The 23,001-nt window shown below is 51.9% G+C and overlaps 1 protein-coding gene across 1 annotated transcript; it reads left to right on the forward strand.

The window, feature by feature from the left end:
* The first annotated feature begins 8,495 nt into the window (after positions 1–8,495).
* LOC144948890 (PDZ domain-containing protein 8-like) lies at positions 8,496–20,977 on the forward strand. The gene is made up of 6 exons (XM_078878599.1): positions 8,496–9,105; positions 10,145–10,488; positions 12,046–12,156; positions 13,731–13,833; positions 14,483–14,645; positions 16,104–20,977. The coding sequence occupies exons 1-6, from the start codon at positions 8,518–8,520 to the stop codon at positions 18,464–18,466; spliced, it is 3,672 nt and encodes a 1,223-aa protein (XP_078734725.1). The 5' UTR covers positions 8,496–8,517; the 3' UTR covers positions 18,467–20,977.
* The last annotated feature ends 2,024 nt before the right edge of the window (positions 20,978–23,001 follow it).

A 23,001-nucleotide genomic window follows, 5' to 3' on the forward strand; every position in this document is an offset into this window, starting at 1 on the left:
GAGATCCATCCAATCGCTCGAACGCCGACGACGACGACCACGATGCCTCCGAGCGAAGCGCCCCCCTCAAGCTGTCAACCTGTGCTCTTAGGTTTTTTTTCGGGTAAAGTCACGTAGGTAAAAAAATAAATAAATAAAAAAATTACCTACGTGACTTTACCGAAAAAACCTAAGAGTATGAATCCTTGCAGTCACGAAAGCTTCAAATCTGTGAACCTGTACCAAAGGCTTTTCTCTAGCGACGGAGCGCAAAGAAGAACGTCCCTCACCGTGGCTCCCGTCACAGCGCCGGGGGTGTCGCGGCGAATTGCCCGCGCTCCCGGCTTTCGCTTCTCCCGGTGCGACGTGTGGATCTCTTGCCCTGCGGCGGATCTGTGATTATAACACTGGTCGACACACTTTGTCTGGCATGAGATGACGAGGATGCGTTACGTTCAACGCCGACGAATTCGAAACCAAAGTTGCCTACGTCTCGTCAAATACGACATTGACATCGTGTGCTGTAAACGTTAAATATCACTGGTCAACACACTTTTTCTGGCATAAGGTATTCCAACGGTTTTAAGGTAATTTTGGGGTGCTGATTCCAAATCTGGCAAATCAGTTTTTGTCTATCACATCGGGGTTTGAGATATCAAATATTGCATTTTCAATAAAAACTGCAGAAGAAAAATATTAAATAAATGTGGATATCTACATAAAATGATATTATAAACACACTATCCTAAAATTACAGCACCATATTTTAACACTAAAGCAGTCACTGACTCGCGACAACTTGCAATCGTAAGTGACAGAGTTAATTTCGGGTAAAATCAATGAAAATGGGGTATGCCGATAGCATAAAAATGAGATGTGATAAAGCAAATCTGAGATCAGATTTGGAATCAGCACCCTAAAATTAGTCTATAACAGCTGCAAAAGTCCAGGCCAGACATTTTTTTTTTATTGACCAGTGTTATTAATGAAGTAACACGCAAACACAGTTGTTGTTATAAGTTGCTCCGCGTGTCGCTCTTTGCTTGAAATCGGTTGCAGAAACAACCATAAAAAAATGCCCTAAACGTTTTCAGATCAGGCAATCGTAAGCCCACAAATGTTGTCGTGGATTTATTCGCCAACACACAACCGGTGTGCTGAACTAGTATACGACACTATACACTACACTACTAAACACCACACTATACACTACACTATGCACTACACTATAATTGTAAATGTTGTAGTGGGTTTACTCCCAAACACACAACCGGTGTGCTGAACTAGTATACTACATTATACATGCCACTATACGCTACTATACACTACACTACTATACTCTACACTATCATTGTAAATGTTGTAGTGGGTTTACTCTCAAAAACACAACCGGTGTGCTGAACTAGTATACTACATTATACATGACACTATACACTACTATACACTACTGTACACCACACTATACACTACACTATACACTACACTATAATTGTAAATGTTGTCGTGGGTTTACGTTCCAACACGCAACCGGTGTGCTGAACTGGTATACTACATTATACATGACACTATACACTACTATACACTACACTACTATACACCACACTATACACTACACTATACACTACACTATAATTGTAAATGTTGTCGTGGGTTTACTCTCCAACACGCAACCGGTGTGAGCTATACTCGTCACGAATTCGCTACATTTTGCGTCTACCGTGACAAACCACACTGATTGGCCATGTCGGGTGGTGGCAGGTTTAACGACACATTTATATTCTAACACCAAAAACCTCTATCATGACCCCCCCTCCTCTCCGTTAGCATATTTACACGTACCACTCATGAAATATATATTTAAGCGCGTGCAATTATTTAATTACGACAAATTTAACACGCAGGAGGCTTTCGCGACAAATAATCCATAATGCGGGTGTTTTTTTTGGGTAGGAACGTGTAAACATCTCGGATTAGATTGCGTAAATACGCGTGTACTTGGCTGTGTCGGGTGTTTGGCGGGTTTTAACGACACGTTCATATATTTACGCGATCCAACCCAAAAAAAAAAGCCGCATTACCCATTACAAAATTCACTTTTCTCCGTGGCGGGAAAGATGCCGCCCTCCGTCGCAGCCTCGAAGTCGCGTGCGAGCCGCTAATTTCATTTGCAATCGGGTGAAAGTCTCTTTTTCTTCTTCGTTGGATAAAACCTCTTCGGTCCCCGCACGCGCGTCTCGACGGGCCGATCGTGTCACATTCCACGGAAACGGCTGTCTGTCCCTGTGCTTTTTGTTTTCTTACGTGAATCACGATAAAAAGGGGAAATGCTTTCAAAAATAAAATAATATTTTAGGCGTGACATCTGTGTGACTCTCCTTCCGCCAGCAGTGATTAAAAACTCATTTCTTTAGAATCGCTTTTTGTGTGTTTAGTTTGTTCTCTTTCGCCCCTCCTCCCCCTTCCCGGCACCTCCAATTAGCACGGTTGGCTACGTACGGTGCGAAAGAAGTTCAACATACAGACCACATAACCTACATACATAGTGGCGTGAGCCAGCAATTGCAGGGCTGCGCCTTTAACACATTCCTGCGGAGGGAGCTGGTAGGAACGTTGGGTTGCTCGGTCAATGGCCAGGGTCAACGGCGGCGTGGTGTATTCCGCAAATATGGCCGACTGTGAGGGCGGGCACAAGCCGGCGTGAGTAGGTTAAACGTTGAGTATTATAAGGGCACCACGGGTGACCAGCCCCTCCCCACCCAGCCCCACCCCTCCCACCCCCCACCCAGCCCAACCCTCCCCACCCTCCCCCTCCCCACCCAGCCCCTCCCCACCCTCCCCTCCCCACCCAGCCCAACCCTCCCCACCCTCTCCCTCCCCACCCAGCCCAACCCTCCCCACCCTCCCCTTTCCACCCAGCCCCACCCCTCCCATTTTTGGATGCACGACGGACGGACAGAATAATCCCCTGTGGGCTGGTGTAACCAGGCGGTTACTGCCAGTATAACTTTTTTGTTCACAATAACTTTTCAGCATAGGAGGTGGTCAAGCGGCTCCGAAGGAAGGAATCGCAGAGTGGCCGAGCCGGCAGCCACGCTGAGGTCTTCAGTTTTTCGATCCAGCCACGGCCTACAGTGAGGGGAAAAAAATTAACCCGTAAAAACAAAGTTTTTCACTATAAATCCTTTATATGCGTGGCGGCTAGAGTCCTCTCGTCCTCTGGCTTGAGATGGCTGCCACCAATGGGTCAGATGATTGCCTGCCACCATTAAGCAATTGGTAATTAAATATTTAAAAAAATTCCCTAAAAAGTGTAAAGTTATGGAAAAAAATTTTCACGAAAATAAATTGTCACGCACAACGAGTCTGTGTGCAAAATGTCAGCTCGATTGGATCACGGGAAGTGGGTTAAAAAACGACCGAAATATTTGCACGGTCGTAAGCGCGCAAGCAAGTGAATTTAATATAAAGGATTTAAAAAGTATTTGATCCCCTGCTGATTTTGTACGTTTGCCCACTGACAAAGAAATGATCATTCTATAATTTTAATGGTAGGTTTATTTGAACAGTGAGAGACAGAATAACAACAACAAAAATCCAGAAAAACGCATGTCAAAAATGTTATAAATTGATTATGCATTTTAATGAGGGAAATAAGTATTTAACAAAACCAAAAAACTTTTCAAAATTTGAAGTATTGATGACGGTCTGTGCCCAGTGTGGTGTTGGGCTACTGGTGATTTTGAACGCACAGCAGCATCTCGATTATCTGCGCTAATGACGGTGATAATTCAAATTCGAGAATGATCCAAAAATGTCACCATTTTCCGCGGATCTCTATGCTAAAAACCACTGATATAGGTATAGATCATGTTTATGTTAAGAAATTAGAGTTTGTTAATCAACAAAGCAAACATTTGATCGATGATGATAAGACTTCCCCGGCTCCCGCCCAGCAGAAGACTCGGCCCAGTAAGTGGACAGCAGCAGAGCCACGTCAATCAACGCCAAACAAACTCCGCCCACTGTTGTAAAGATCTGGCAACTACTGTACTGTAGGGGCGATCACGTGGATTTCGGATTAACCGGAGCAACATATTTCTTCGGTTTAAGCATGTGACTTGTAATAAACATTTACAAGAATAACAATGTCCAACTGTTCATAGATTTTTTTTTTCGGCTCAAGGGAAAATTCACGAGTTCGTGAATTCATGTCGAAATCTCAGGTGCGCGGAATCTAGAAACGGGGCTAAGGTTTGACCGTCTCAGGATGAGATGAAGCACCTCCTGTGTGATTATTCTCACTCCTCTTAACTATACAACTCAATCGGAAGGTGATTTTGAGAAAGGTACGATAATTGTTATTTTTATATATATAATGTCAAGTGTCATTTCCTGGTATAGGGACTTATTGATGATGACTTATTGATGATAACTTATTGATGATGACTCGACTATTATTATCGATTAGTATTGACTGGTGAATGATGATGACTTTTTGATGACTTAATAATGACTGATTATTGAGAATTACAATTCAGCACCCACTCTATAGCCCAGACCCACAATTCAGCACCCACTCTATAGCCCAGACCCACAATTCAGAACCCACTCTATAGCCCAGACCCACAATTCAGAACCCACTCTACAGCCCAGAACCACAATTCAGAACCCACTCTATAGCCCAGACCCACAATTCAGAACCCACTCTATAGCCCAGACCCACAATTCAGCACCCACTCTATAGCCCAGACCCACAATTCAGCACCCACTCTATAGCCCAGACCCACAATTCAGAACCCACTCTACAGCCCAGACCCACAATTCAGCACCCACTCTACAGCCCAGACCCACAATTCAGAACCCACTCTACAGCCCAGACCCACAATTCAGAACCCACTCTAGAGCCCAGACCAACAATTCAGCATCCACTCTATAGCCCAGACCAACAATTCAGCACCCACTCTAGAGCCCAGACCCACAATTCAGCATCCACTCTATAGCCCAGACCAACAATTCAGCACCCACTCTAGAGCCCAGACCCACAATTCAACACCCACTCTATAGCCCAGACCCACAATTCAGCATCCACTCTATAGCCCAGACCCACAATTCAACACCCACTCTATAGCCCAGACCCACAATTCAACACCCACTCTATAGCCCAGACCCACAATTCAACACCCACTCTATAGCCCAGACCAACAATTCAGCACCCACTCTAGAGCCCAGACCCACAATTCAGCATCCACTCTATAGCCCAGACCCACAATTCAGCACCCACTCTATAGCCCAGACCAACAATTCAGCACCCACTCTATAGCCCAGACCCACAATTCAGCACCCACTCTATAGCCCAGACCCACAATTCAACACCCACTCTATAGCCCAGACCAACAATTCAGCACCCACTCTATAGCCCAGACCCACAATTCAACACCCACTCTATAGCCCAGACCCACAATTCAGCACCCACTCTATAGCCCAGACCAACAATTCAGCACCCACTCTATAGCCCAGACCCACAACTCAGCACCCACTCTAGAGCCCAGACCAACAATTCAACACCCACTCTATAGCCCAGACCCACAATTCAGCATCCACTCTATAGCCCAGACCCACAATTCAACACCCACTCTATAGCCCAGACCCACAATTCAACACCCACTCTATAGCCCAGACCCACAATTCAACACCCACTCTATAGCCCAGACCAACAATTCAGCACCCACTCTAGAGCCCAGACCCACAATTCAGCATCCACTCTATAGCCCAGACCAACAATTCAGCACCCACTCTATAGCCCAGACCCACAATTCAACACCCACTCTATAGCCCAGACCCACAATTCAGCATCCACTCTATAACCCAGACCCAGAACTCAGCACCCACTCTAGAGCCCAGACCCAGAACTCAGCACCCACTCTAGAGCCCAGACCCACAATTCAGCACCCACTCTAGAGCCCAGACCCACAATTCAGCACCCACTCTAGAGCCCAGACCCACAATTCAACACCCACTCTATAGCCCAGACCCAGAACTCAGCATCCACTCTATAGCCCAGACCCAGAACTCAGCACCCACTCTAGAGCCCAGACCCACAATTCAGCACCCACTCTATAGCCCAGACCCACAATTCAGCACCCACTCTAGAGCCCAGACCCAGAACTCAGCACCCACTCTATAGCCCAGACCCAGAACTCAGCACCCACTCTATAGCCCAGACCCACAACTCAGCACCCACTCTAGAGCCCAGACCCACAATTCAGCACCCACTCTATAGCCCAGAAACATAAATCATCACCCACTCTATAGCCCAGAACCATAAATCATCACCCACTCTAGAGCCCAAACGCACAATTCAACCCACTCTATAGCCCAGACCTAGAACTCATCAACCACACAGATAAGGGATAGGGCTGGTGGGGGTACGGTATCCGCAAGCAAGGGGTTTCCCTGAGACTCCTGAGAGTAAACAGAAGCTGAGAGGGGTAAATCGACGCGGACTCTTGCAGAACGAATCCGGGTAGCGAGCGGCGGTAATTCAACACGATCCCTCGTTCAGCAGGTGTCGCGATTCGATTCCGATTTCGATCACGATTCCTGCTTCCCCATCGGTTCCAGAGGTTTGTGGAATCGATGGGTCCTGCTTGGTTTCAATGAGGGACGTTACGATTCCTCGATTGACACTAATCGAATGGTAGTTGCGATAATCGATTACACGGATGAGCCCAGCAACAATTAACTTTGATTCATGAATCTCCCCGCACAAGAAGCGCTCACAAGAGTTTTTGCCGTCGCATCTCCACCTCTAATCTTAAGGGACGAGACGGGTGGACTTCTCCACAAATGTGGCCGTCCGCCTGATGAAGCTGGTTGCAATTACTGACGAAACGTCGTAGCTCAGACTTGTAAATGTTGAGTTGAAGCTTTCGTGACTGCATAGGATTCATATTCTTGGTTCTTTCGGTAAAGCCACGTTGAAGGGAAATAATAAAATAATAAGCACATTCCTGCGGAGGGAGCTGGTAGGAACGTTGAGTTGCTCGGTCAATGGCCAGGGTCAACGGCGGCGTGGTGTATTCCGCAAATATGCCCGACTGTGAGGGCGGGCACAAGCCGGCGTGAGTAGGTTAAACGTTGAGCTTTATAAGGGCACCACGGGGTGACCAGCCCCTCCTCACCCAGCCCTACCCAGCCCACCCAGCCTCTCCCCACCCTCACCACCCAGCCCCTCCCCACCCACCCCACCCAGCCTCTCCTCCCACCCAGCCCAACCAGGCCCTCCCCACCCTCCCCACCGAGCCTCTCCCCACCCTCCCCACCCAGCCCCTCCCCACTCCTCCCACCCAGCCCCTCCCCACCCAGCCCCTCCCCACCCAGCCCCTCCCTGCACGACGGACACAATAATCCCCTGTGGGCTGGTGTAACCAGGAGGTTCCCACCAGTAAAAACTTCTTATGGATGATCGTGTGTGAGAGTAGCCGCAATGGGTTTAGTTAAAATCGATTTTATCGAATTGAATAAGATCGATTTTGGAATCGAATTTGATGGCGAACGAATGATTCGATACGCTGCGTTCGATTCCCAACCACTATCAATTCTGCATTCACCGCAATAGTCTAATGAGGAATCGATCCAAAATTATCTTTTCTATGAATTGGAATCGCCATCAAGGCGTCGTAACATCAGCCGGAGGAGCGTGCCGAGTGAACGCGGGGCGCGTCACCCTCCTCACCTCGTCACCCTCCTCACCTCGTCACCCTCCTCACCTCGTCACCCTCCTCACCTCGTCACCCTCCTCACCTCGTCACCCTCCTCACCTCGTCACCCTCCTCACCTCGTCACCCTCCTCACCTCGTCCCCCTCACTCCCCTTCACTCTCGCCTCCTCACTCTCGCACGCACCTCACACTCGTAGCCACATCTCCCCTCGTCATCCCCTCCTCCTCTCGTTCTCTGCACTCGTCCCCTCGTCTCCTCACTTCTCCCCCCCCCCGTCTCCCCCCCCCGTCTCCCCCCTCGCACCTCACCCCCCCCTCACCTCACCCCCCCCCTCACCTCACCCCCCCCTCACCTCACCCCCCTCACCTCACCCCCTCACCTCACCCCCTCACCTCACCCCCTCACCTCACCCCCTCCCCCCCCCCGTCTCCCCCCTCGCACCTCACCCCCCCCTCACCTCACCCCCCCCCTCACCTCACCCCCCCCTCACCTCACCCCCCTCACCTCACCCCCCTCACCTCACCCCCTCACCTCACCCGTCTCCCCCCTCGCCCCCCCCCTCACCCCCCCCTCACCTCCCCCTCACCTCCCCCCCCCGTCTTTCCCCTCGCCCCCCCCCCTCACCCCCCCCTCACCTCCCCCCCGTCTCCCCCCCCCGCCACCCCCCCTCACCTCCCCCCCTCTCCCCCCCCCCTCACCTCCCCCCCCCTCACCTCCCCCCCTCACCCCCCTCACCTCCCCCCCCCTCACCTCCCCCTCGTCCCCATCTCCTGCCTCTGGCTCCCTCCACGCCCCGGCTCCCACGCAGCAGGAGGCGATGTTGGGAGTCGCCATCCTCACCGCGCTGCTCGCCAGCATCGCGACCGTCGCCATCCAGTTCCTCCTGCTGCTGCGCTTCCTCTCCACCTCATCATCATCATCCACCTCATCATCATCATCCACCTCATCATCATCCACCTACCCACCACGTGGTGCCGTCACCACTCGTCACCCGCGATTGCTTTCCTTACTCCGCGGCGCGGGCACTTCCCCATCCACCACCTCCACCTCCACCCCGCTCTCATCAACCTCCTCCACCACCACCACCTCATCCTCCACTTCCACATCATCAGCAGCATCAGCATCATCATCAGCATCATCAGCACCATCCCCGTACGAGGCGTGCCGCTGCTTGAACGCGCTGTTGCTCAGCGTCTTCTCCGAGCTGCGCGGCTCTGCCGATCTGCGCGCGTGGGTCACGCGCAAGATCCACGTGGAGATGCTCGAGCTGCTGCAGTCGCGCACCGCGGGACGCGTGGTGGAGGGACTCAGTCTCAGGGACGTCTCCCTCGGAGACGCGCTGCCCGTGTTCCACGGCGTGCGCACCGTGCTGCCCTCCTCGTGCAGGGGGAACGCCGCTGGGCAGGTGAGGGGGGTGGTGTTGTTGTTGGTGGTGGTGATGTTGTTGTTGATGATGTTGTTGCGCGCTGCCCGTCTTCCACGGCGTGCGCACCGTGCTGCCCTCCTCGTCCAGGGGAAACGCCGCTGGGCAGGTGAGGGGTGGTGTTGTTGTTGGTGGTGGTGTTGTTGTTGTTGATGATGTTGTTGCGCGCTGCCCGTCTTCCACGGCGTGCGCACCGTGCTGCCCTCCTCGTCCAGGGGAAACGCAGCTGGGCAGCAGGTGAGGGGTGATGGTGGTGTTGATGTTGGTGGTGTTGTTGATGTTGGTGGTGGTGTTGTTGTTGTTGATGATGTTGTTGCGCGCTGCCCGTGTTCCACGGCGTGCGCACCGTGCTGCCCTCATGCAGGGGGAACGCAGCTGGGCAGCAGGTGAGGGGTGATGTTGATGTTGTTGATGATGATGTTGTTGTTGTTGCGTGCTGCCCGTCTTCCACGGCGTGCGCACCGTGCTGCCCTCGTGCAGGGGGAACGCAGCTGGGCAGCAGGTGAGGGGTGATGTTGGTGGTGTTGTTGTTGATGATGTTGTTGTTGGTGTTGTTGATGTTGTTGCGTGCTGCCCGTCTTCCACGGCGTGCGCACCGTGCTGCCCTCGTGCAGAGGGAACGCAGCTGGGCAGCAGGTGAGGGGTGGTGTTGTTGGTGGTGCTGTTGTTGCTGTTGTAGCTGCTGTTGTTGCTGCTGTTGTTGTTGCTGTTGCTGCTGTTGTTGCTGTTGGTGCTGTTGTTGCTGCTACTGTTGTTGTAGCTGCTGTTGTTGCTGCTGTTGCCGTCACCTGCCCCTCGCCATGAGTTTGGACTTTTTCCAGGGCAAGTGGGTGCAGGATGAAGCTTCTTGTCTGTTAAGTTGGGTACCGACTCCACGCTGAGCCTGGCTGGTCTGCGAATAACCGCCGATGTCTTAAAGAGAACCGGTGTATAAAGCAAAACGAACAACGCATGAAGGAGCTGCCCCTTCCGTTTGTCCGTCCGTTACGGGGGTTGTGTGTGTGGGGGGGTACGAACCAAGGCGGGCGACGAGACCGCAGCCGAACTACCGGACGAGCTCGAACTGGAGGCGGACGTGGAGTACACGGGCGGCTGCTACGTCTGCGTCCACGCCGAGCTGGTGTTCGGCAAACGCGCCGAGCTGTTCGTGCGAATCGCGCGCGTCCGCGGACCCCTGCGGGTGCGGGTGACGCGCGCGCCGCCCCTCGCCCACTGGAGCTTCGCGTTCACGCGTGACCCGCGGGCCGAGCTCGAGGTGCGATCCCGCTACGAGGGCCGCCCCATGCCGCAGCTCACCACCGTCATCGTTAACCAGATCAAGAAGGTGCTGCGGCGAAAGCACACGCTGCCCAGCTACAAGATCAGGTGCGTGCAGTGCCTACATAGGAGGGAGGAGGGCAGGAAAGCAAGTGGGTTCAACTTCTTGGTTCTTTCGGTAAAGCCACGTTGAAGGGAAATAATAAAATAATAAACACATTCCTGCGGAGGGAGCTGGTAGGAACGTTGGGTTGCTCGGTCAATGGCCAAGGTCAACGGCGGCGTGGTGTATTCCGCAAATATGGCCGACTGTGAGGGCGGGCACAAGCCGGCGTGAGTAGGTTAAACGTTGAGTTTTATAAGGGCACCACGGGGTGACCAGCCCCTCCCCACCCAGCCCCACCCCTCCCACCCCCCACCCAGCCCCACCCTCCCCATCCAGCCCCTCCCCACCCAGCCCCTCCCCACCCAGCCCCACCCCTCCCACCCCCCCACCCAGCCCCACCCTCCTCACCCAACCCCACCCCTCCCACCCCCCACCCACAACGCAAGCAGCCGTCCTCGGGTGAAGAACAGGTCTGTCGGAAAGTCGTGAGAATTTTATTTTATTACGTTTTAGTTTTATAATTTCCCTTCTACGTGACTTTACCGAAAGAACCAAGCAGATGAATCCCTGCAGTCACGGAAGCTTTGAATCGAAAAAAAAGCAAGTGGGTTGTTTACCAATCCGACGTATGTACAGAGGAGGAGTTCGGTTAGCAACCCACGTGTTTTTACCGCCGTCTGTTAGGATACTTCTCGCCCCAGCGGGTAAGGAGTTTCGCACGCAGTGATCTCTGCGTGATTCCCCAACCCCCCACCTCCATGAAGGTTGGATCGTGGGTGCGCGTCACCACGCCCACGTGTAAGCTGGGACAATCTGCGTACGGCTTTACACCGTGTGCCGGGATTTGTCATCGGCTGTCGGCCAACTCTGCGGTGGATGCGTCCCGTAAATAATCCAAAGGCGGAAAACATAGCGCCTGTGCGATAGCGTCTTGTGTGATATGAATTACTCCGATTCCAAGTGCGCTGACTACGTGCACTGCTGGTCATGCATGCTAATGACGGTATAGCCCACTACTGGATGAATGCTGATAATTGTTTTTTTTTACCCTTTTATCTGGCAACAAAACTGACACCTTTTTTTTACAAGGAGTCATGTTTGCATTGACCACAATACCTGAAGTCGGAATGCAAACAAAAAACACAACTCTGATAATGTATACACTGTCCTTGAAATTGATTGGTCCACACCCGAGACCGCTTTCCTTAGAGCCTAGTCTCACATGGTGTTGGACCAGATGACGCCAAAAGGCGCACAACTCAAAGACAATACACCATCAGAGTATGAGAGCTCGGGGTAAGCATTTACACCATTGGAACCTCCTTTGCCAGTAGTTGTTTTTTTACCCTTTTTTCTGGCAACAAAACTGACCATACTTCACCACGTTGGTGCTGGTAAATGTTGATGGGGACGAGGTGCCGAGGACTGGTTTCAGATCTATCTTGCTCGCCGATGATGGTGTGAGCACCGTCCAGGAATCAATCTCGGATCGACAACATTCGTACCGATGTGAAACTAGTTTACGCTTGACACATTTTTCTTTCGCATTTTCTGCGTAGGTACAAGCCGTTCTTCCCATCGCATGTTCAGGGCGACGGCGTCGGTGCGAGTCTCCCGATGGCCGAGCTCAAACGAGGGACTCTGAAAGTTCAACTCGTAGGATGCAGCAGGTAACCACTTTGGGGATGTAAAAAAAAAAAATCGGCAACCCGCTTCGTTTATTTAACACGCTTCAACGTCATAGGAAGTTCAAGTTAATTTATTAGGTATAGCCCTGTGAGCCATTCGGCTTTTGAATTGGGTGCAACCGCAACAAACAACAAGTATAACCCGTAAAAACAAAGTTTTTCACTATAAATCCTTTATATGCGTGGCGGCTAGAGTCCTCTCGTCCTCTGGCTTGAGATGGCTGCCACCTATGGGTCAGATGATTGCATTGCACCATTAAGCAATTGGTAATTAAATATAATATTTTAGTCCTAAAAAGTGTAACATTTTGGAAAAAAAATGTTCACCAACATTAATTGTCACGCACAACGAGTCTGTGTGGAAAATGTCAGCTCGATTGGATCACGGGAAGTGGGTTAAAAAACGACCGAAAGATTTGCACGGTCGTAAGCAAGCAAGCGAACTTAATATAAAGGATTTAAAAAAACAAAAACATGAACAAAAAAACATCTTAAAGTGAAGGAAGTGGCATGGCTGCCGACAAGGAACAGTCGGTTATGCAGGAGGTTGTGGGTTCGATCCCACCCTGACGCCTATTGTATATCTGGAGGGTATGCGTGTTCTCCTCGTGGTTGCGTGGATTTTTCTCCGGGTCCTCCGTTTTTTTCACACCACATTTTAGAATCAACATCGCACGTTTAGACTATTTGGCTGCTATAAATTTCCACGCAATGATAAGCCCACTTCGTTGGGCTATTATTTGTGATAACCAGGTCGCTTCTGAAAAATAGCTGCGTAGCTAAGTGGGCCTTACCTGGTGAAATAAAAACTAGTTTCTAGATTTGAAGCTTTCGTGACTGCAAGAATTCATACTCTTAGGGTTTTTTCTGGAAAGTCACTTAGGTAAAAAATATCACGACGTTTCGGAGGCAACACAAGCTTCCGTCTTCAGGTGTGACTTTACCGAAAAAATTTAAGAGTATGAATTCTTGCAGTCACGAAAGCTTCAGATCTAGAATTAATACCCTCTACGGGGAGAAATTTCACCTCCACCTGAACACGGAAGCTTGTGTTGCCTCCGAAACGTCGTGATATTTTTTTTACCGATGTGACTTTACCGAAAAAATCTAAATAAAAAAATAGTTCAGTGTGGCTGATCACCCCCTACTCTTGGGTTCTTTCGGTAAAGTCACGTAGGTGAAAATAAAAAATAAAGATTAAAATAACTAGATTAAATCACGACGTTTCGGAGGCAACGCAAGCTTCCGTCATCAGGTGGGACAACCACAGCAAAAAACTGAATTACTGTACACACAGCAAAAACAGAATTACTGTCCACACAGCAAAAAACAGAATTATTGTAATTCAGTTTTTTGCTGTGGTTGTCCCACCTGATGACGGAAGCTTGTGTTGCGTCCGAAACGTCGTGATTTAATAAAGTTATTTTTATTCTTTATTTTCATTCTTTATTTTCACCTACGTGACTTTACCGAAAGAACCAAAGAGTTATGGATCCTTGCAGTCACGAAAACTTAAAATCTAGAATTGATCGCCCCCTTTTCTCCCTTTGCTCCAGACTCCTCTTGCCGACCGCGCCAGACAAAGAGACCGACGTTTACTGCAGCCTGGAGCTGGCGACCACCAAGTGTACAGGAGGTGTGAGGTTCCTCTTCATTGAGGTGTGTATTCGCTTTCGTTTATCTCGAAACCTTCCACATATATATGGATATCTATCTATAGATATAAAATTCCACTTCCTATTGAACCACAAGGCCTTCTGGGAGTGCATAAGGTTCAGTAGCATTGGTTCGACACAAACAAAAGTCTGGACCGGTTTTGATCATCATTGTCTCATCAGCCACACTTGCTTGAACCATTTCTGGTGAACTGGCAAATGTCAACGGCAAAGGCCCGCTCTCTAACATGTGTGGGTCTCTCTCTGAAGTATATGTACATCTTGTAAATCTATTTATCTGTACAGCCTTTTGGATGAGGGCCTCCCCATGCCATGCAGGTCATGGGGGTTATTTGACCATATTTCACCACGCCGGTTGGCGTAGATTGGCACATGCGGGGAGCACAGGTGTGTGCATAATCTATTCTGTCTTTTAATTTTTATCTAGTTGAAAATACGTAGTTTATACAACGCTCACCATCAATACCATAGGTCTCTGGTTCCTTGCAGGCAACTTGAGCCCTGAGTCAACTCCGTACGGGAATTACGCAAAAGTCGGTGCTGCGACTGTTTAGGTTGCCGGCAATAATTGAGCGCGTGTACAAGGACGTGTCTGTGGCTTTTTTTCTCTCCTTTTTCTCACGTTCACGCAGATACAAATATCGAAAGGGACCTCGCCGCTCATAGGGCTCACGTTCCGCCAGATCTCCGTGCCGGACGGAGATCCGGACCTTGTGGTGGTCTCCACGGTGGTTCCCAACACGCCGGCCGCGGGCGCCGACGTTCGCAAGGACGATCGCGTCGTGTCCATCGCAGGTCCGGTGTTTTTGTCGCTCTGTCGGGTACCGCCCTTCAATTCATTCGCGACCAGCCGCTCCCCCGTTGTTGACATCATCTCTCCGACGGCGTCATTGTCGTGAACGTGGCCGCCGCGGCCTCAGCGCTACGGCCGCTCTCTCATCGTCGCTCTGTCATTTACAATCTGAGTATGACGTTTCGCAAGTAATTACAACTAGCATCATAAGGTGGACAGACAGATTTGTGTCGGAACGTTGTGGCTTTGCTCTCCAACACACCGGTGTGCTGTACTAGTAACAAATTGGCATGTTCTGTTTACGTGACAAACATTTTTCTTGGTTCTTTCGGTAAAGTCACGTAGAATGGAAATAATAAAATAATAAAATATGTTTTATTTTTATCATTTTATTATTTCCATTCTACGTGATTTTACCGAAAGAACCAAGAAGATGAATCCCTGCAGTCACGAAAGCTTTAAATCGTGACAAACCTTACTAATCGGCTGTGTCGGGTGGTGGCGGGTTTAATAACACTTTTATATATTTACGCGATCTCACCCAAAAACACCTGTGTTATGGACATGGCAGTGTTTACGGGTGGCGAGATGTTAACTCCCCCGCCTGGTATGTCGAAGGCCGCGGGCTTGTTCCCAACTGTGACAGCCGTATACGTGGAGTTTGCGGTGTCTCCAATCCCTGTGGTCGTGTGGAATTTTCTCCGTGCCCTCCGGTTTTTCCCTCCATGTAGACTCACCGTCGCCACGCGTGTAGAGCAATTGGCTGCGATAAATGTCCACGCGACGATATGCTACTTCGTCAAGCGCTCATTTGTGATACCCAGGTGGTTTCTGATAAAAGAGCTGCGCATAGCTAAGTGGGCCTTACCTGGTAAAATACAACGTAGTTGAATGTTTTCGTTTTTTTAGTTAACAATTAATTATTAATAACTTCATCCATAGACCTCCTTTGCAGTACCAAAATATATTAATAGGGTTTTTCCCCTTTTTTCTGGCAAAAAAATTGAAACCTTTTTACAAGAATTCGTGTCTGCATTAACCACAACACTTGCAGTCAAATGCAAACAAAAAACACTCTATGATAATATATGCATTGTCCTTGAAACCGATTGGTCCATACCAAGGGACGGCTTTCTTTTGAGCCTCGACCCAATTGGGTTTTCTTGCTGTAGATTTCACACCTGATGACGATTGCTTGCGTTGCAGTCGAAACGTGAGAATTTAATTGTTTAATATTTTTATTATTTTATTATTTCCCTTCTACGTGACTTTACCGAAAGAACCAAGAATATTGCGGTTAATGCAGACATGAATCCTCGTAAAAAAGTTTCGGTTTTGTTGCCAGAAAAAAGGGGAAAAACCCCTATTATTATATTTTATTATTCGTAATAACTTTCCACGCTGCCAAAACGTTGCTCCCGTGAAACACGAACACCTTGCCTCCCGACGTGCTTCTGCAGGTCACAACGTCTACTCCCTGGTGCACGCCGGAAAGCTGCTCGCTTCGGCCGACCCTGTCCGGATCGTGTTGCAACGGGAAGAACTGCCCACCGGCGCCGTCTACTCGAGCCACCCGCCAGCGGGAGCTTCGCTGTCGGCGCCGCCGGTGGCGTCGGCATCCGCGACAAAAAACCTCCCGGTCGACGACCCTGCCAACCCCGATTCGGACTTCGAGGACCTCTGCTTGGCGGCGACGAACGAAGCGCAGGCGGCAGACGAGGCTCCGCGTTTGGCTGCGGGCGGCTTCAAACAGTCGCCGGCTCCTCCGGCTCCTGCCGGTGCCGCCGCCGCCGCCGTTGCCGCCGCAAAGAACGCCTCCCCGGGAGGATCTCCGTCGCATTCCGCTAAACCGAGGGAAGGAGCGGCGGCCTACTGCTCGAAGGCCGCCAAAGCGAGCGACGGCTGCGCTGCCGAGTGCCCGAGGGCTCCTGCGGACGCAAACACGTCCGAGTCTCAAGACGCAAGCGGCGCGAGCGGCCCCGTCAAACCGCCCGTGCCGCCGAGGCCCAAGGACAAGCCGGAATCCGCCCCCGACGCCGACGCCGGCGGTCCCTCGGCGGCAAGGCCGACGAAAGGCTTCGCGGAGCAGGCGGCGAAAGCGGCGGCGGCCAAGGCGGACGCCGCCGGCGCAGACGGAGCGCAGTCGGCCAGGGCGACCGGCAGGGCGGACGAGTGGACGTCCACCAAGGCGGCCTACGGCAACAACGCCTGCGCCTGGACCGACGAAGCCGCCGACTGCGCCGAGTTGCAGGTGGAGGGCCACCACAAGTACCTGAACGTGCTGGTGTGGTGCCAGGAGCGCGCGGCGGCCCCGGGGGCCCGGCCAGCCTGCGCCACCGCCACGTGCGCGGGCCACGCGAGCGTCGGCGTGGACGAGATCGTGTCCGAGTGCCTCGACACGGGCTCACTGCAGTTCTATCGCACTTACCTGCTGCGTCCGCCGGACCCCAAGCCGGCCGCCCTGCTCTGTCGGCCGCAGTTCAAGCAGCTGGCGTCGCACAAGGGGTTCAACGAGGAGCTGTGCTTCGGCGAGGTCACTCTGCACTTTTCGCACACCTACACCGATGACTTCAAAGGGGCGTCGGCGGGGCCAAAGGCGGTGTCGAAGACGCGCAGGACGGGATCGCCGGACAACGACGCCTCGGATTCGGAGAGGGACGACGGCGCCTTGCGAACGAGGGAGGCGTCGAAGCACGACTTCAAGGACGCGCTCTTTCAAAATCCGACCAACTGCGACTACTGCAAGAACCAAATCTGGACCAATTCGGCATCCAGGTGCAGCAGCTGCGCCTACGTCTGCCACAAGAAATGCCGCGAGAAGTACCAGACGGAGAAGCCGCGGTGCTCGCGCGACGGCGCGGGCCCGAGGGCCCGGCAGGCGGACCGGCAGCGGCCCCAGAGCATGCACAAGGCGGCGGCGCTCGCTCGCAACCTCATCCCCTACGCCCGCAAACGCCTGCAGCTGCGCCCGGGAGCCAAGCGGACCGGTGATGACGGGCCGCCCGAGACGGCTCACGGCGTCGTCTGCGAAACCGACGGCGCCGGCGGCGGCGCGGATGAGGGTTGCGACGCGGCGGACAGGACGTGCCGGGGGTCGGCGGGCGCCAACCGCGGCGGCCTGCACGACAGCGTCTTCGTGGCGGTGAAGGAAATCGGGCGGGCGCTCTACCGGGACCTCCCGAGCACCGAGCGGCAGCAGAAGCTCGAGCTGATGCTGGAGAAGCTGCAGTGCGAGATCGAGGCCGAGCTGGAGAGGAACAGCGCGCTCAAGCAAGACCTGGCGGCGGCGGCTTCGGCCGAGCCGGCTCGCGCCACGGCCGAGCTGATCGCCGTAGAAGTGAGGAAGTCCAACGAGCGGCTGCAGGCGCTCACCCTGCTCATGCTGCACTACCGCGCGGGCCTCGAAGACCTGGAGCTGGCGCAGGTTGACCCCCCAGAGGCGGCGCCGGAGCTCGCGGCTCACTCGGAGGAGCGGGAGGAGCGGCGGGGGGGAAACCCGCGGCTCTCGGACGGCAAGGCGGAAGAAGGCGGCGGGCGTGAGTCGGCCCGTTGCGGTGATCTCGGCGGCAAGGCCCGTTGCGCAGAAGCCAGCGACGCGCTTCCGCAGGGCCCGTGTGCGGACGTCGCGTGCGCTACTGCTGCTGCTGCTGCGACCGAGCAAGAAGAAGGTGGTGGTGGTGGTGACGACGATCAGATTTCGTTGGAGCGCGTTGATGTCGAAGCGGATGTTGAAACATCCGCCGCGGATCAAAGACTTGAAGGAACCGAAGAAGAGGCATCCGAGTTGGAGGTCGGCGATGATACCGACTGCGAGAAAACTTGAAAGTCAACGTGGGAGACGAATCTATCGTAGGCTTATCCGGTTCACTTGTAAAACAAGGGTTTAAATAATTTCAGATTCTGTGTACAGGAACTCCTCTACTTACAAATTTTCAGAGATACAAATAAACCAGTGGTCTGTGCGGACCGAGAGCCGTAAGTTCAACCGCCGCGCAATAGATGGCGGTGGTGGCATCTCCATCTGCAGAACGTGAATAACCAGTGGCATCTACATCTACAAAAGATGATACAACTTTTAAAGCCATTTCCCGTGTTTGTATAGTACACGCCGTACAGCGTGTTTGGAATCGACAGGAGTAAAGTTGGACTTGCGAACAAATTGACTTACGAACAGACCTCTGGAACCGAACTCGTTTGTAAGTAGAAGAGTCACTATATTTGGAATGGAAACAACGAGGTTTATTTCGGTCGATTGCTTACAAATGTAATTGGGAATTTTTATTTTAATATCGCACAAAGTTAAGATGCTGAACGGCAGAGGTCGCAAACGGGTTTTGATTCCTTACCTGTACCCGTACCTGGCCGCACCAGGGTCGCAAACGGGTACCCGCCCGGGTAGGGTACGGGTACCCGTACCCGTACCCAGCCGGGTACGGGTAGCCAGGTATTGGGTAGGGTACGGGTATCGGGTACCCGGTTGCAACCTCTGCTGAACGGTGAGCAAAAGCCTTGTGGAATTTGCCCGCAAGCTGCTTCTCTTGCCAGCGCAGAAACTTCAAGCACCAGTGTGTAGCCAGATATTGGGTAGGGTACGGGTATCGGGTACCCGGTTGCAACCTCTGCTGAACGGTGAGCAAAAGCCTTGTGGAATTTGCCGGCTAGCTGCTTCTCTTGCCAGCGCAGAAACTTCAAGCACCAGTGCGCACTCCCAGTCTAGTACCATACCATAGCATTGGCTTGCAGATTCCAGAAGTGTTTTGTTTAAATGTTTATGTTTTTTGTATAATTATTATAATATTAGAAAGCTATATATAACATTTACAAGCCGTAAGCGCGCTAAGTTCGGCGTGACTATAATTAACTTAGTTTTGTTGAGGAAACGGAAAAATAGCTGTATAGTGGTGGGTGGGCCTTTCCAGGTAAAATAAAAATTAACCCGTAAAAACAAAGTTTTTCACTATAAATCCTTGAGATTGCTGCCACCTATGGGTCAGATGATTGTCTGCCACCATTAAGCAATTGGTAATTAAATATTTAAAAACATTTCCTTAAACAGTGTAAAATTTTGGAAAAAAAATTTCACAATTAATTGTCACGCACAACGAGTCTGTGTGCAAAATGTCAGCTCGATTGGATCACGGGAAGTGGGTTACAAAACGACCGAAAGATTTGCACGGTCGTAAGCAAGCAAGCACGCAAGCAAGCAAGTGAACTTAATATAAAGGATTTAAAAATAGTTAATATATATAGAGTTGGGGGGGGTGATAGCCCCACCCCAGAATGTTGTGGACAACACTGTATGATCGTTCAATAGTCCCAAACGTGTGTAGAAGCTTTACTTCTACACACGTGGGAACTCTCTTCACTCTGCATCATTCCAAGGACACTTTGCACTTTAGTCCGAAATTACAGATAATTAATTTCTTCAGAACTGCTTTTTGCGTTTAGTGCTGTTATCCCCCCCCCCCTCTCCCCTCAACGTACATTCATACAAACCACACGGGCTGCAGGAAAATGAAGGTAAATTCAGTAGAAATGAATGGTTCAAGATGAACTGACTTTTTGAATGTGTCATATCAATGCAGCGACAGATACGGGAGATGGCATCTCGCCGCCACAAGCTGCAGAAGAGATCACAGTTCTCCCGTATTTCTCTCGAGTGGCCGAGTAAACCTTCATGCAGTGTGGGTGGCACTTTCCCAGACATTCCGCTGTGTGGCGATCAAACCCGATGCATATTATTTATCTTCTCAGAGCTGAAATTCGGTACAAATTCAATACAAAACAGAAAGTAGAAAGTGGGCAATACGCCACAGTCGGATCGGCAGGTCGGTCGCGTTGCGAGGGGTGGGAAGTGTTGGGTACTCTTCCCAAGATGTCCAGCCAGCGTGGAAGAATACCCTCCTAGAGTGCTTCTCCTTAGAGAGGTGCCTCTCGCAGATGCCCCTTCCGCCGGCAGTGGCGTGAGCGGGCAATTGGCACGCGACGACGTGGGCTTTTGTCAGAAGACGACGCCGCAGGGATTTTACGAGTCCGCCCGGTGAGCGGACGATTCGCTGTGGTTGGTGGCGAGTGTGGGGAAATCCATTTGGTGGCCTCGGTGGGAGTTAAAACACATTCCTGCAGAGGGAGCTGGTAGGAACGTTGGGTTGCTCGGTCAATGGCCAGGGTCAACGGCGGCGTGGGGTATTCCGCAAATATGGCTTGACTGTGAGGGCGGGCACAAGCCGGCGTGAGTAGGTTAAACGTTGAGTTTTATAAGGGCACCACGGGGTGACCAGCTCCGCCCCTTTCAGCCCCTCCCCTCCCACCCCCCACCCAGCCCCACCCTCCCCACCCAGCCCCTCCCCACCCAGCCCCTCCCCACCCAGCCCCTCCCCACCCTTCCCTCTCCACCCAGCCCCACCCCTCCCACCCCCCACCCAGCCCCACCCAGCCCCACCCTCCCCACCCAGACCCTTCCCACCCAGCCCCTCCCCACCCTCCCCACCCAGCCCCTCCCTACACGACGGACGGACGGACACAATAATCCCCTGTGGGCTGGTGTAACCAGGAGGGTTCCTACCAGTACTATCGATCTGTGATGACCGGCAGCTTTTGGCTGGCCATCGCGCAGAGACGGTTGCTGTCATCGCGCGGCGCTTTCGAACGTGCTTCTGCGGCCGTCTGGAACGCTCTTCCCTTCCGATATTAGGAAGCCACTGGAGCTATGCACTTTTTAAATCTTGATTTTTATGTTTGGTTTGTTGTCCTTCCACCGCACCACCGATTTAGCAGGGTTGACTATGTACGGTGCGAGAGAAATGCAACGTACATTCTGAATGCATCCGATTGGTGTTGAATCGCTGTTGTCAAAGTCCATAAGACGTGTAATATGATTTAAACTGTGGCTAAGCTGGCCACCAACGTATGATTTTAAACTGTGGTATGTTTAAGTCTTGTGGTTTTTTTTTAGTTTAGCTGTTTATATGTTATGCAAGCATAAACTCCCCATTTCAAATATATGCCTGTATACGCTGCGGTTAAACGTGCCGAAATGTGTTCAAATGTCACGTGGTGAGCGGTATTGTGCGACTCCTCCACTGCAATTGTGATCCCATTCCTAACGGGGTTCGGGAAAATCGTGGCTAAAAAATTGGGGGGGAGGGTGGTGGTGGTCTGGGGAGTCTTGACTGGCCTTGCCAAATGTATGACCCGTGCAATGGCCATACGTTGCAATGGCAATTCTGGTTGACGGTAGCCGGCTCGTACCCGGGTCGACCACTTGGTCCTTTCCGATAAGAACCACCAGCAGTACTCTCATGGGAGGCTCTTGGTCTATCACTCGGACTACAGACACCGCTATGAATCAGACTGCTGGGACTATCACAGCGAGCCACTCCTGACTACTACCTGGACCACCTGGACTACCTCTGGGACCAGTAGAACTACCACCCGAAGCACTGAACTCCCCCCCCCACCCTTCCCAAGCCCACTCGTGTATACCACTGTGGCTACCACCGTGACCCACCAGAATCACTACTTAAGACTACAACACGGACCACTTTGTCTGTCAGTACTGCCACGTGGACCACCAGTACTACCAGACGGTCGGACGGACACACAGACTGACCGATGCTCTCCCCGTGTGGACGCGTGCGAACGAACCAACGTGGGATTCGCCCGCGGGATAATCGCGGTATCTGCGGGAATCGTTCGGGGCGGGAGTCCCACGGCCGTCGCGTCGACCGATGCCGTCGAAGTCATTCGGAAACCCGCAAGCGGTGAACCTCTTCGCTTGAACGTTTCCCCGAGGATGAACACACTCTGCTTCAATTTATTTCATTCCGCCCCCCCCACCCCCACCGGCTATCTTAAAACGGTGATTGTACGTATGTAGCCATTTGTTTTGCCGACTCAATTTTTTTTTCTGGGTGTGAGCATCGTTGGTGGTCATCCCTTTGTCGTGGTCAATACGACCAGTATCAATAAACCACGAGTAATAAATGTCTCGGTTGGGGGTTTTTTTTCGGTCTTGCAATTCAGTTTCGTGTGACCCGTTAGCTTCGCACGGATTGCGTTAGTTGAAGGGTCACTTAGGAAAGGCCGTTTTGAGGTGTAAGGACTTACACCCCGGACGTCCCCGCTGGACAAATATACGACAATCCTCGATGGAACGTCCGTACCCAAGAGGGAATTTCCTTGAGATTGATGATCGCTTCGTGGGGAACACATCCTCCGCAAAACCCGGAGACTGCCCCAGAGGAGGCGGCGGTCTCGAGCGAACTGGAAGAGAGCCGCTGGCTGACCGAGCTGCGGCCCATTGGACGTGGCTCGTTGCGGTAACAAGAATAATCATTTATACTGGTAGGAACCTCC

The sequence above is a fragment of the Lampetra fluviatilis genome, chromosome 51 (genome assembly GCF_964198595.1).
Source record: "Lampetra fluviatilis chromosome 51, kcLamFluv1.1, whole genome shotgun sequence".
Classification (NCBI taxonomy): domain Eukaryota; kingdom Metazoa; phylum Chordata; class Hyperoartia; order Petromyzontiformes; family Petromyzontidae; genus Lampetra; species Lampetra fluviatilis.